This window comes from Chaetodon auriga, chromosome 18, assembly GCF_051107435.1.
Source record: "Chaetodon auriga isolate fChaAug3 chromosome 18, fChaAug3.hap1, whole genome shotgun sequence".
Taxonomy (NCBI): Eukaryota; Metazoa; Chordata; class Actinopteri; order Chaetodontiformes; family Chaetodontidae; genus Chaetodon; species Chaetodon auriga.
Genome location: NC_135091.1, coordinates 22,741,145 through 22,756,832, shown reverse-complemented (window position 1 = coordinate 22,756,832; position 15,688 = coordinate 22,741,145). Strand labels below are relative to the sequence as shown.

Sequence of the window (15,688 nt, the reverse complement as noted above, 5' to 3'; positions counted from 1 at the left end):
TCGTGTCTTGTAATGCTGATGTAGTGAACGAATGAACCAACAGTAGATCAGTCTGATAATCTAAGGCGTAAACTCTCAGTATAGGGATTGCTTATATCCAGCTCAAAAGGACACCGTCTGACAACTACTTGTATGCAAAGGATTATTTATTAAACACAATAATGAAATGAATATGAATCATGGATAATGCGGTAGATTATATGGATGATGTAGATTAACACAAACACTGCACAGAGGAACTTATGGCAAGAGAATGGTAAAATGAGTTTGGCGATAGTTTTTAAAGGGGAAAGGGGGACGCGAATATGAAGTTAATTTGTTGAATGAACGATATAGAGAATTTAAACAAATTGACAATATCTCAACCTCACAGACCAACTCTTATTCAAAACCGCTTAAGTATGCCTACTTTGTCAGCGTCGTTCCTGTAGAGGTCTGCCCCGAACTGACACGAAGAGGCTCCGCGTCGTCGTCCATCACTCTGATCTGCACAGCGGTCTGCCGGACGAATCAAGCGAACCACCGTTGAGAGCTGGTGTTGGACAGGGATGTCTCGGGAGCTGAGGGTCTTCGGTGTCGGTTACAGACGAGGAACGGCTTCCGATGGTTCTTTAACCCGGACCAGCGGGTCAGCAGCAGGCTACAGGTCTTCGGTGCGGTCAGTTAGTTGTTGGCCGTTTGGCAAGGCTTTTGATTACTAATAATAAGATTGAGAGACTCTTCGATGGCCGGTCGAAAATGTCTTCAAAATTATTATTACGTGACTAGACTTTAACAACAAATATAGGAATTATGCGGCTTGGCGTGGCGAGCAAAAATGAAAGTTTCACGAAGAAGATTAGAAAAGTACATTTCTGCAGAATTAAATCAGGCCACTCTGTGTAGTTGTGAGCAGCAACAAAAAGACTGAGAAAACGACAGAGCGGAAAAATACTTGAAAACTAAAGACAAAGGACTTAACACAAACTAAGGCAGAACTAAAACTAAAACAGAACTAGATGAAAGTAAAACTGAACTAAAAACCAAAGTCCGTTGCGCGCTACTAACTTTATCATTGCTCCAGGGTGTGTCTAACCAATAGGTCGTCACTCATGTGGGATGGTTCGCAGACGCGCAACGTGATTTCATTTCACAGAGCGAGAATAAATTCATGTTTTATTACAGGGGGTCATCTGCCTCTCACTCTGGTCAATCGAATATATTTTAAATGATCAATTTTCAATGGCACTTCAACAACAACATGCGTGTTCACTACATGCGATAGACAATTCTTATTAATAATGACAACATTAAACAATAAACATGGTAACATTTTCTAATACTAATCCTAATAAACATGATGATTAAGGGTATAACGACTTTAATATGATGAAGGAATAAAGAAGGGCAGACTATATTTGCCGAAATGATTATTGCTATTATGGTTACTTATTAATAAATGTCTCCCGCTTAGCACATTCAACCTAACCGCTACGAACCTCTAGATGGCGATATGGTTCCATGGTAGAAACTCAGAGAAAATCTTTGAAATAGTTAAATTCACAGTTTCGTCATCCTGTAAGTTAGAAACACCAGGAAAACATTGTTATTGTACAGATCACGAGCTTAGCAATGTAATAACATCTACGGTTAAATCAAACATAGAGATTTGGTTAATTTGGTAGGTTAAGCAAAAAGACACACAGACATACAGAACAGTTTGCTTCAGGAATGTCTAATTTACAACCCATCAGTGTTATCAGGTTTGAAGATTCCTTTGAGACATGGCATTCGTCCATCCAGGCAGTTTTATTGTCCTTAACTACCATGGGCTATCAAGAAAGAGTTAGCACCTCCATGAGAACGTCCTGAACAGATGTAAATTAGAAGTAAAAGTGTTATCAGTGACTCTTGTTGCCCTGAAAGAGTGTGAGAAGATGTCTCTAAACCAGACATCCTGTCCCTGCCTGAGTTCACACCTTCCTGTGAACCTTCCAGATGGTCAATAACTCTTAAAAGTCTGATTGTTTTATCACTCCACTTCTCCTGAGAAATGCAAAGAGGGGAGAAGAGGGTCAGCTACAGACCAGTTCTGCTACAATAACTAGGGGCTGGTCTAAGGCAAGCCTGAGCGGGCCCTAACTACGAGATTTATCAAAAAGGAAAGTTTTAGGCCTACTCTTAAATGTAGAGACAGTGTCTGCCTCCCGGACAAAGACTGGAAGATGGTTCCACAGGAGAGGAGCTTGATAGCTAAATGCTCTGGCTCCTGTTCTGCTTTTGGAGACTTCAGGAACCATAAGTAAGCCTGCATTCTGGGAACGCAGTGTTCTAGTTGGGTAATAGGGTACTATGAGCTCTTTAATATAAGATGGTGCCTGACCATTTGAGGATTTTAAATTCTATTCTAAAGTTCACAGGGAGCCAATGCACAGTGGCTAATATCGGAGAAATATGATCCCTCTTCCTTGTTTTTGTCAGAACACGTGCTACAGCATTCTGGAGCTACTAGTTTTTCTGCATTGGTTTTAGACAGGGTGTGCCTGATTTTTGCAATGTTACATAGGTCAAAAAAGGCAGTCCTTGAAATTTGTTTTACATGGGAGTAAAAGGACATGTCCTGATCAAAGATAACACCCAGGTTCTTTACAGTGGTGCTGGAGGCCAGTGCAATGCCTTTCATAACTGCTATGTCATCAGAAAGTGAGTTTCTAAGGTGTTTAGGGCCTAGTACTATAACTTCAGTTTTGTCTGAGTTTGGCATCAGAAAATTGCAGGTCATCCAGGTCTTTATGTCCTGAAGACATGCTTGTAGTGTAGTTAACTGATTGGTTTCTTCTGGCTTCATTGAGAAATGTAGCTGGGTATCATCTCCATAGCAATGAAAATTTATTGAGCGCTTCCTGATAATGTTCCTTAAAGGAAGCATTTATAAGGTGAATAGAATTGGTCCAGGCAGAACCCTGTGGAACTCCGTAGCTGACTTCAGCGAGCACAGAGGAGTCATCATTAATGTGTACAAACTAGGGATGACGAGATTCACCGATTCATATCGGTGATCCGATACAAACGTTTGCGATGCGACTGCACCAGTAGATTCAAGGTACATCGGATATAATTTACGGGTGAATTTATGGTGCATCTCCTCTAGCCTGTCTGCATCAGTAAATTCCATGGTTAAATCGATTATTTCGTGTTCTAGTACTATTCCCTGCCCTGTCGTGTTTTCCGAGGCAACCTGAATGCACCATCGCTCCTCCTTCACTGACGCAAGCCTTGTTCACAACATAGAGGGAAACGAGAATGACGTTAGCAGCGAGGAGATATTCAGTGCACCGAAAAAGACACATAAATCAAACGTGTGGCAATATTTCGGGTTTTTCAAGGGAGAAGGTAAACTGGAAAAAACGCACGCAATCAGGTCATATTATTTGCACTATGCACGTTGTTAATACTGTGCTTTCTGAAACTGTTAAACTGTGAAGTTTTATACATTTTGTAAAATTGTAGAGACAGAGAACATAATTCAGAGTAAGGATTGCTTATTGTAAATAAAATTTAATGCTCTGTCTATATATTCTGAATTATGTCTTTTTTAAAAATAGGATTTATTGGTTTGCTCAGTCAAAACAAACCAAATATTACATGCATCTCTCAAACTGATACAGAGAGTAAAGTACAGTTGTGCTATAAAAAATCTGATATGGACACACTCTTGTACCACAACTATCGAACTGGATCACATAATATCGAACCGAATCTCTTTGTAAGCAAGTCATATTCTTTATCAAATCATTTTTGAATCACATTGTATCGTGAACAGGAGCGAATCGCATCGCATCGACAGAGGCTTCAGTGTATCGTTAATGTATCCTATCGGTGGCTGCGTATCAAGATGCATATCGAATCGGCCTCAGTGGTGGAGATATACATCCCTAGTACAAACGCAAAGCAATTTGAAAAGTAGGATTTAAACCAGCTTAACACAGTTCCCTTAATGCCAATGAAGTGTTCCAGTCGCTGCAATAGGATACCATGGTCAATGGTGTTGATTGCAGCACTAAGATCTAATAAGACTAGTACAGAGACAAGTCCTTTGTCTGATGCAATTAGAAGGTCATTTGTACTTTAACCAGTGCTGTCTCTGTGCTATGATGCACTCGAAATGTGGATTGGAAATCCTCAAAACAATTATTGTTGTGTAGAAAGTCGCACAGCTGATAAGCAACTGCTTTCTCAAGAATTTTTGAGAGAAACGGGAGGTTGGATATTGGTCTATAGTTGGCTAAAACCCCTGGATCAAGAGAAGCCTTTTTAAGTAGAGGTTTATTACAGCTACTTTAAAGGACTGTGGTACGTAGCCTGTTGATAAAGACAGATTGATCATATCTAATAAGGAAGAGCTAATTAAAGGTAAAACTTCTCTAAGCAGCTTAGTTGGGATGGGGGTCTGGTCTGGTGAAAAACAGTCTTAAACTGCGACAAGTTTCTACGGTTTCTGTGTTTGAGGACAAAACATTACAGTGTTTGAGGAATACATGGTTCAACTAAATTATGGCTCTCTGTCAGCTTGGCTACGGTGCTGAAGAGAAACCTGGGATTGTTTTTATTTTCCTCTATTAGTGCAGAGTAATAGGCTACCCTAGCACTGCAGAGGGCTTTCCTGTATATTTTAAGACTGTCTTGCCAGGCGAACCGAAATTCTTCCAAATTGGTAGAAGGCCATTTCCTTTATATTTTTCATGAAGTTTGCTTTAATTTGTGGGTTTGAGTGATATACCATGGGGCTAACCTCCTCTGTTGTATTATCTTTTTTTTATTATCTTATTTTTTTTAGGGGGGCAACAGAGTCAAGTGTCATATGCAATGAACCTGTAGTACTATCAACCAGGTTGACCAGGAGGGACTAAGGTTAGCATAGGAGTCCTCTGTTGTTTTGAGAAATGGCATTGAATTAAAAGCTGATGGGCTCATATCCTTAAATTTAGCTACAGCACTATCAGACAGGAGTCTGGTATAGGAATTATAGGAATTTTGCCTAGTGGTGGGTAGTCTTGTAATATGAATTCAAAAAGTTATTAAATGATGGTCTGTTAAAAGAGGATTCTGTTAGGAGAATATTAAGTCTTCAATTTCAATGCCATATGTCAGAACAAGGTTGAGGGTGTGGTTAAAACAGTGAGTAGGTTCATGTACATTCTGACGGAAGCCAACTGAGTCTACTGAGAGAAATGCAGTATTAGGGCTGTCATTATCAATGTCGACATGTACATTAAAGTCACCTCCATTAATTACTTAATCTGTTTTAAGGACTAAACCTGATAACTCAGAGAACTCAGATACAAGGACACACAAGGACAGTGAGGAGATGGTCAGAGACCTATGAGACACTGCAGGGCTGTTTTGAGGTGACAGACTGGCAGGCACTCTGTGAGTCGCATGGGGAGGACATTGATGGGCTCACAGAGTGCATCACAGACTATATCACTTTCTGTGTGGACTCCACTGTCCCAGCCAGGACTATCCATTGTTATCCAAATAACAAGCCATGGGTGACAAAGGACATCAAAGTCATTCTCAATGAAAAGAAGAGGGCTCTCAGAGTTGGTAACAGGGAGGAGGTGAGAACAATACAGAGGGAACTGAAGGTGAAAATCAAGGAGGCTAAAGCTTGGTTTATGCTACTGCGTCGCGGCGACGCCGTACCTACAGCGTACACCCGATGCCGTCACTGAGCATTCATAGTTCTGCGTCGAGGGAACGCGTTGCTCCGCAATTCACCGCCAAGCCGCTAGGGGGGTGTGGCTGTGTCTTTGTATGGTTTCGGGGGGCTCTTGCTGCCGCGAAGAGGAGTTGTAGAGGTGGTCGTACTTGCGTACCTCCTCGATAATTCTTTCTTCGGCTTGGTCCATTTTTTCTTGTAGCTCTCACCACAGAAACTTTGAAAATGGCGGTGTTGTTGTGCTGCGACCATAGGGCTGCGACTGAACCGAAAATTACGTTCTGAACGGACCAATCACAGTCCTCGACGTTCACGTCAGGATTTTTTTGGAGGTGCGCGTCAGGCTACGGCGTAGGGTCCGCGTAGGGATCTGCGTCAACGGCGTAGGTACGGGGTCGACGCGACGCAGAAGCGTAAACCAGGCTTAAGAAGAAATACAGGAGGAAGCTGGAGTGGAAACTCCAGCAGAACAACTTGAGAGAGGTCTGGAGTGGTATGAGGACCATCACTGGTTTCAGAACGAGCAACAACAGAGGAGTTGAAGGCAGCACTGACAGGGCCAATGAACTGAATCTTTTTTTTAATAGATTTGACACTTCAGGCCTAGCTCATCCCTCCTCCGACTCCTCTGCTGCCTGTCCTGGACCATGTGGATCCATATCTTCAACATGAGCCTAAGTCTCCAGAGGGTCCCCATGCTGTGGAAGACGTCCTGCCTCGTTCCTGTGCCAAAGACGCCACGGTCCGTGGCTTCAATGGGCTACAGACCTGTGGCACTGACCTCACACATAATGAAGACCCTGGAGAGACTCGTTCTGGAGAAGCTCCGGCCCATGGTCAAGCCACTCTTGGACCCCCTCCAGTTCGCCTATCAGCCCCGACTTGGAGTTGAGGACGCTATCATCCGCTGCTCAACCGTGTCTACGCCCACCTAGACAAGCCGGCGAGCACTGTGAGGGTTATGTTCTTTGACTTCTCCTGTGCATTTAACACCATTTGTCCAGCTCTAGTGGGTGACAAGCTGACAGCAATGCAGGTCGGCGCCCCCCTAGTGTCCTGGATTGTGGACTACCTGACTGGCAGACCACAGTACATGCGCCTGCAACACTGTGTGTCAGACAGAGTGGTCAGCAACACTGGGGCCCCACAGAGGACTGTCCTCTCTCCCTTCCTCTTCACCATCTACACCACAGACTTCAACTATTGCACAGAGACCTGTCATCTTCAGAAGTTTTCTGATGACTCTGTGATGGCTGGATGTATCAGTAAGGGTGATGAGGATGAGTACAGGGTTGCTGTGGACAACTTTGTCACGTGGTGTGAGCAGAACCATCTGCAACTAAATGTGGCAAAGACTAAGGAACTGGTACAAGGCACCGGTGACCCCTGTTTCCATCCAGTGGGTCAGTGTGGGCATTGTGGAGGACTACAAGTACCTGGGGGTACATATTGACAATAAACTGGACTCGGCAAAGAACACTGACACTCTCTACAGGAAGGGCCAGAGTCATCTCTATTTTCTGAGGCGACTGAGGTCCTTCAACATCTGCTGGATTATGCTCAGGATTTTCTATGAGTCTGTGGTTGCTAGTGCTTTTCTCTATGCTGTTGCGTGCTGGGGCAGCAGGCTGAGGATGGCGGATGCCAACAGACTCAACAAACTGATCCGCAAGGCCAGTGACGTTGTGGGTATGGAGTGTGACTCTCTGACGGTGGTGTCAGAGAGGAGGATGCTGACTAAGCTACAGACTATCTTGGACAATGTCTCACACCCACTTCATAATGACATGCCATCCTATCTGGTTTGCACTTAGTGGGACCATCATTTGCTTTTCAACAGGACAATGACCCCAAACACACTTCCAGGCTATGTAAGGGCTATTTGACCAAGAAAACGAGTGATGGAGTGCTGCGTCAGATGACTTGACCTCTACAATCACCTGACCTAAACCAAATTGAGATGGTTTGGGATGAGTTGGACCACAGAGTGAAGGCAAAGCAGCCAACACCTCTGGGAACTCCTTCAAGACTGTTGGAAAACCATTCCAGGTGACTACATCATGAAGCTGATTGAGAGAATGCCAAGAGTGTGCAGAGCTGTCATCAAAGCAAATTGTGGCTACTTTGAAGAATCTAAAAAATAACACATATTCTGGTTTGTTTAACACTTTTTTGTTTACTACATAATTCCATATGTTTTCCTTCATAGCTTGGATGTATTCAATATTTATGTACAATGAAGAAAAATAAATAAATAAATACCATTGAATGAGAAGGTGTGTCCAAACTTTTTTCTGGTAGTGTACATAATCAGTTCATTTGCAATTTACATATAAGAAGCATTAAAGTGCTGCATGACTTGCTTTCACTTACTGGAATGTGATTTCCCTTTGTAAGGTTCATGTAGTGCTGTTGATGCAGGATGACCATCACCAAAACTGCCCAGTGTCAGTCTGTAAACTTTATGTTTAGAGCTCTTGGTTTGTTTTTAAAAAGCCCTCATGAACAGATCAGAAGTAAAAGGCCGGACCAAATGAACCAAACTACAAGTATAAAAACAGCTATTATGGACAGGAGGAACAATTATAGCAGCCAATAATCATTTTATGTACTTATGGACATGTCAGCATTGAATTAAGATAAACTTAAAACAAACAAACAAAAAAAAACCCTAAAAAGTTAACTGAACATCTACGTGGACAAATTGCCCAACAGACTGCTGTTATTGTTTCAAAGGGAAGTTTGGTAAGAAGGAACAACTCAATAGGCCTCTTATGGTGGACATTTTGACATAACTGAAATCATTGTAGGGGGTGTTCCAACAATTTTTTATTTGATTTGATTAAAATACTCAAAACAGTTAAACTAACATTCTTTCATTATCGCCACCAATTGTCACTCCCAGGTCACATGGTTTGGGCAGCAGTCTGCTTCCCACCCTCTCATGAGGGGGGGAGCTGGATTGCTATTGCCAAGACACAAAGCTGTTTTTCGTATATACTCCAGACACTGTCCGCAGAATTAGGTCCAGCCATTTTCCAGAGTTAATCTTTCACACATGTAGCACATTTGAATGTGTCAGACACATTCTGACTTTAGTCAAGGGGTAGAGGGGCTAAAACTGACTTTTTTTGCATTTATATCAATGCTACATGTATTTGAACATTTCCACAATATCAACAAAAGAGTGGAAAGAAATATACAGGCAAGTAGAAAAGAGTACAAAGCAAATACATCTCATCATCACACCCACTCACTCGCTGTGTATCAGGGTAGCAGTGCATACGCTATGATTGACAGTGTGTAAATATGGCTTAAGGGATAGCTCCCACTGTGGAAACGGTATCGCCAAATCTCTACCAGTGAACACGTTGTTCACACAGTGTCTACATACTGCCCAACCCTCGATACTACATTTCCAATCATACAACTGAGATTCTTTTTTTAGACTCTGTCTGATAAACAGCCACATGTTTCAAACTCCAAACCTCCAGTTTAGATGTTAGTTTACAGGTTTTCTACTGTGACTGTACTATGGTAATGTTTGAGTGGTAATTCTTGTGAACCGTGAACTGATCTTGATGTGTAAAATTAGTGATGATGTTCACATTCCATTTAGGATCCTTTTATTGCCAATTCTGACAAACTAGGGGGCCAAAATGGAATGGAGCCATTGTAAGCATATTGCAAGTTCAAAGTATCTACTGTGAGAACAACATGCCAACTGTCTCCTGCAGCCTCTCTTCATGTCAGCTGACAGTGTGGGGGCGTGTGGGCCTCCTGACTCAGAGCAGAGTGCCCAACTGGAAACCAGCGACGAGACCAGCAGAGTGGAGCAGAGTCCATTGCTGGAGGAGGAGGACTGGTCAGAGGGTAGGGGCAGAGATTGTGTGATCTGTCAGAATGCAGCAGTGAATAGGGTGTTGCTGCCCTGCAGACACACCTGTGTGTGTGACAGCTGTGTGTCACACTTTCAGCACTGCCCCATCTGCAGGGCCTTCGTCCTGGAGTCCTTCACCCTTACACAGGGACCAACGACAGAGCAATGACCCCATAATGAACCAGTGAATGTAATTTAAGAAATGATATGGAGCAAGACTGCTTAATGAATGAGGTATAGGGAGTAATAACAGCAGAGATATCATTTAATGTGATTCACTGGTCTGTTAGACTGTCCACACATGGTCACTGGCAATCTTCGCTTCTTCGAATCTTTGCTTTGACATGAGTCATATGCTGTTACCCAGATACATTCTACAGACTAACTGTATACATTATACACTATATACCTACATATTAATAGTGTACAGTATGCATTCATTTCCTTTGTGATTTCATTTTGGAACAATATTGAACATTACCACACATACAAAGTGTTTGTTAGTCTGCATAGTGACAGAACAGAGCGACAATTGAAGCACAACATCCAGGGATTACTGCCTGGGTGTTGTGCATCACTTTAACCCATATTTCTGCCTTAAAATTAATATTATTTCAACATTAACTGTTTGCTGCTGGCCTTTCATGAGTAATGTCATCTAAAAATAATATAAGCATAAAATGTTTGTTTACAGCATGAATGTAACTGCTCTCATTCCCATGGTAAATAATGTACATATATATGATGATGTATGAGCGCTACGCAGTTTTCAGCATTGACCATGTCAGGGTATCCACATGTCCTGGAAAAACTGGAAACAATTTTTCAGTCATGGAAAACACATGAAAAATAGGAGAAAAAGTAAAATGTCCTGGAAAATTATTCCAACATTATCCTATTTCCTGTAGCTGAGAATGAACTACAAAGTTATCTCTCAGAGCTACCTAAAATAGATACGTTATGTTCAGGAACATATGAATGTTTCAATGATAGTTAATGGATGAGAGTATTTAGAATAATATTTTCTCAGTTATGTCACATGGTAGCACATGCAAGATGGATGACGTTACAAGTGGTCGAAATAATGTTATCCTTTTATCCTTCAGATGTAAATATTTGTCACTGCTGGCTGGTAACTCTGGCAGGTTTATAGATTAACGTTGCTTTCTTTCCAACTTATTTTAAATGGTTGAATAGTGTTAAATTGGATAGCATATTTGATACAGTTGCTGAAAGTGCTGAGCTTGCTAGCTTGTTTTGCTTGCAGAGGTTTAAGGTTTGTGATTAAGCTCTGGCTAGGAGCAGTGGTTTCCCATGGCATTGTCAGGCATTGCTGACAGAGTTGGATAAAGACTCCACTTGATATTAATACTAAAGGGGCCAGTGTGTAGTGTGGTCAAACAACTGAATCTCTGTAAAGTTCCGTAGGCTTTTCTAGTCCGACTACCACTCAAAGCACTTTTACAACACAAGTCTGAAGTCACCTATTCATTCATACAATGGTAACTTGGTTGTTATGAGCATTAACCATTTACACACCAATGGCACAGCAACAGGGGCAATTTGGGCTTCAGTATGTTGCACAAGGATACTTCAACACGGAGACTGCTGAGGCCGAGGATCGAACCACGGACCTTCTGATAAATGGAAAACTGCTCTACCTCCTGAGCCCCATAGTAGGCTGCTGTGTGTGTTATTGATGTTCTTGCAGCAATGGTTAATATTATTCGTAAGAAAAAAGGGATTCAGGTTAGACATTAATAATTATAATGATACATTTTATTTACATATCTCTTACCAAGCATAGAGCACAGAAGAGAGCAGCAGCAGCAGCTAAATCAGGCTTCCACACAGAGGAACATATTAGTTTGTAGTGTTATCCCTGTCTGCCATACCAGCTTGATCATCACTGAAAATGTCCTGGAAAAGTCCCTGAAAATGATCTCAATAAAAGAGTGAGCAGCATGCATGTACAACCTGACAGCTGGCATTTATCATAACAAATTTTATTCAGACATAATGGACCAGAAAATGTTGAATGCTTTTAATTAAGTGGAGAAAGCATTCCTTACAGATCATTGTTCCTTTGAAACTCATCACAGTTCACAAATTAGTTTTAAAGCATCAGCAGAGACATAAGAGCTGTAACCATTGCATCTATGGTTACAGCTCTGCTACAGAGTAGCCACAAACACAGACACTGGTTAATTTCACAGAAACACATGAACTATTTAATGCAATATGGTTGTACAACACTGTTTCAAAAAAGCTGGGACACTGTGTAATTATTTTCCAGCACAGTCTGTCACAGAGTGGTGAACCCCTCCCCATCTTTACTTCAGAAAGACTCAGCCTCTCTGGGATGCTCTTTTTATACCCAATCATGTGACTAACCTGCTGTCAGTTAACCAAATTAATTGTGAGATATCCAACCAGGTGTTTTCTTTTAGCATTTCACAATTTTTCCAGTCTTTTATACCTTATAGAGCAGGTATACGCTTAATCTCTTCCAAATGAAAAATCACTGAACTCTTTACAACCCATTCTAAATTCTAAATGTTTATCTGAGATTTCATGGCTATTGGCTGGATTTTATGCACTTGTTTGAAATGAGAATAGAAACACCTGAATTCAATAACTGGTAAGGATTCCACTGACTTTTGGCCATATAGTGTATATTATGAGCTCGATGATACACAGAGGCTGCCATCATTGAATCCAGGCACTAAACCAAACACAGAGTTATCAGCTTGTCGTGGCAAAAGAGAGAAACCTGCATGATTTTCTTACTTTAATCCTTTGTGAAATTTGCTACATGACACAGGCAATTAGCTCAAGACCATAGAGGAAGAAATGAAGTTGTATTTATGTTTACATCAAAACAGACAGATACTACAACATAAAGATTATTAGTTTTGATTACTCCATTTTGTGATGTATTTGTTTTAGAATATGAAGGTTTGACCTCTTTAACAGGACCAGCACACTATTGACAGGCCAGTCAGTTCCTAATTTTTAATCTGACTCTTTGTAAATGGTAACTAATAACTATGAACTCTGAGGAAGATTGAAAAAGACAGAAAGTTAATTTGACATGCATGTGTTCATGTTTTTATGAGTGAGAAAACATCAGCAGCTGTGAGCTCTCAAGAAAAAAAGATACTGACTCATCAGCACATGGGTAATCACTTGTATTCAGTAAAGGGTGCCACTCACTGCAAAGGCCATCACACAGGTGATCAGGAAATGATGATCCATGTGGAGTTTTAAAGGCTTACAGAAATATGTCTGTTGTATTTATGTTGTGTTTATTTTGAATTGTGATCCTAGTCCAACTTGTATTGGATACTGCATCGAGTCACTGGCCTGACTGAAGGAAATGTGGTATGGAAACTAATCATGAACCTTCAAAATTATCAAAATGTAATGGAAAATTTGTTGAGCACTTTCCTGCTCTCTAAAGGAAAAACCCAAACCCATTTGATATGAATGAACCCGTGGTCTTTCTTCTAGTAGCACCACCCAAACATACATTTTTAGCTCTCCTACCAGTAAGGCGGTACACATAGTTACCAGCATGTTTGTTCTGTCAAAGCATTTTTACTGTGGACACTGTGGCCTCTAAGGCTAGTGAGTAATGCATTCGGTTTCAGTCTCAGCAAAGAAAAAGCAGGGAAACACCATGGACAGGTTCCCAGTCCATCATATAGCCTATATACACTGCATAACTGTGTCTTCAGAACATCTGAATTCTCTATGAACCTGGGCCAAAATATAAACAACATATTTTCAAACATCTGTAGTAAGGACCCATTGTATGCTATAATAATTCATTCAGTTTCAGAAGTTACCATTGTATGTTAGTTATGTATTGATGTAACAATGCATCGTTTATCATAATCTTTCATTGTTGGTGGTAAGTAAATGTAAATGTGTAATGTGTTTTCATGCATTTAAAAGAATCTGGGCTGTATCATAAGCAATTATTATACAAGATGCCAAAATGCAGAGAATTACAAATAAAAGTTGTTTACTTTCGGAATGTGACCTTAAGGTATGAAACCTCTATGATGAATTGGAATTTTCAATGAGTGCACATAAATTTGGTACATAACATGATTTGGATTGGAGCCTTCAAACTGCTTTGTTGGAAAATCGACCACAAGTCTGTGGTAGCATCAGCTAACTGCTATGGACTGGTCCACTAGGGCAGTGTCATTTCAACTGCTGACAGGGAACTTGGGACTGGGTCTGATCTCCCTGATGTTGTACAGGGCAAATTGGCATGACCAAGCCACAGAGGCCACATGCTCTTTAAAAGTTAGTTGGTCATCAATCATGACACTGGTCCCTTACAACAGTGCTCCAAGCTTGAGCTTTGGTGAGGGACCTGTCCCATACAGCAACACTCCAAGCTTGAGCTTTGGTGATGGACCTGTCTCTTACAGCAACACTCCAAGCTTGAGCTTTGGTGACAGGCCTGTTCCATCTAGTGTAGGTTTTCTTCCTTGGGCTGTGCAGCCTTGCAGGGGGAGTTTATGCTTACTATGAACCAAGCAACTGGATGCTGTCTGCTCCTTCAGACCTGAATGTCTGGGGTTCTGATGAAGAGATGCCACAGAGTGTGAGTGAGACATCTCCTTTACCACCTTCGTCCTACATCATCCAATCCAAAAATGGCTACCAGCGAGAAAGGGAATTCCTTTCCTACACTCAGTATTCCCCAGAGACCTCTGATTGAGCAGGCTCTCCCTCCAAGGCTGTGAGAGCACCAAGCAGGCCTGCACCAATGACTGTAGCCAGAGGAGGACAGAACGTTTGATGAGGAGTCTACTTTGACTGGGCTTCAGCCTATGTGGAACCTGGATAGTGATCTGTTGTTGTATAGAGGGACTGGCCAGGATGACAAGGAGCTCAGTCTTCGAGAGGTTAAGCTGAAGGTGGCGTTCCTTCATCCATGCCGAGATATCAGTGATGTCTGTGGGGAATGAAAGGAGGAGCTGGGTATCGTCAGCATATGAATGGTATGAGAACCATGTGAGGGGATGACTGCACCAAGTGCGCTGGTGTATATTGAAAAGAGAAGGGGTCCAAGCACAGACCCTTGAGGTACCCCTGTGGACAAGCAGTGGAATATAGACACTTCTCATCTCCAAAATACTGCAAAGGAGAACAGATCCTGAGAAGCTGAGCTCAGCCAGTGTGTAGAGGAGGATTTGGTGGATAACCTCGTCAAAGGCAGCCGATTGAGCAATAGTAAAACAGAGGAGTGACCAGTATCTCTAGCTGATCGTAGTGTTTCCACTACAGATAAGAACGCAGTTTCTGTAGAATGTCTGTGTTTTAAACTGGATTGACTAGGACGGGGTCAGAAAGGAATTCAGAGACTTGATTAAAGACTGTGTGCTCAAAAGTCTTGGAAAGGAAAGTGGGGGGTGAAACTGGTCTGTAATTTTCAACCTGAGCTGCGACTCGAGCACGCAACAAGTGAACATTTTGTCCTCAAAGTTGATGTGTGAGAAGCAGGAAAATGGGCGAGTGTAAGGATTTGAGCGAGTTTGACAATTGCCAAATTGTGATGGCTAGATGACTGGGTCAGAGCATTTCCAAAACTGCACCCCTGTGGGGTGTTCCCAGTCTGCAGTGGTCAGTATCTATCAAAAGTGGTCCAAGGAAGGATCCATGGTGAACCGGTGACAGAGTCATGGATGTGGGGAGCGAAGGCTGGCCCGTGTGGTCTGATCCAACAGGGGAGCTGCTGTTGCTCATATTGCCAAAAAACTCAATGCTGGTTCTGATAGAAAGGTGTCAGAGTACACAGTGCATCAGTGACAGATTGACTGATGGTTTGAAGGACTGTTCATGTTTGTTATTTGGGTTGTAGAGTATTTTTTACTGCACTGTTGTTGTTGTTGTTGTTGTTGTTGTTGTTGTTGTTGTTGTTGTTGTTGTGTTTTGTTTTGTTTTTTTACTGTTTTCAACAAATCTTATTTTTAGGATAATGTAACTTGTTTCAGAACATTTATTTGTTAAGGGTGAAATTGTCTTTTTTGTTTCAAGATGTTTTTTACAGGACTACAAGAATTAGTCAACAGGGGCCCGTTTCA

The 15,688-nt window shown here is 41.8% G+C and overlaps 1 protein-coding gene across 2 annotated transcripts in view; it reads left to right on the top strand.

Annotated features, from left to right (window-relative positions):
* cgrrf1 (cell growth regulator with ring finger domain 1) overlaps positions 1 to 13,631 on the top strand; it is a 32,632-nt gene extending 19,001 nt beyond the window's left edge. The window contains exon 6 of one of the 2 annotated variants that reach the window (XM_076756824.1): positions 9,439 to 13,631. In XM_076756824.1, the coding sequence (XP_076612939.1) occupies positions 9,439 to 9,750 (312 nt within the window). In that variant the 3' untranslated portion in view covers positions 9,751 to 13,631. The remainder of the gene's footprint in view (positions 1 to 9,438) is intronic. The other variant, XM_076756825.1, reaches the window with a different exon arrangement.
* The last annotated feature ends 2,057 nt before the right edge of the window (positions 13,632 to 15,688 follow it).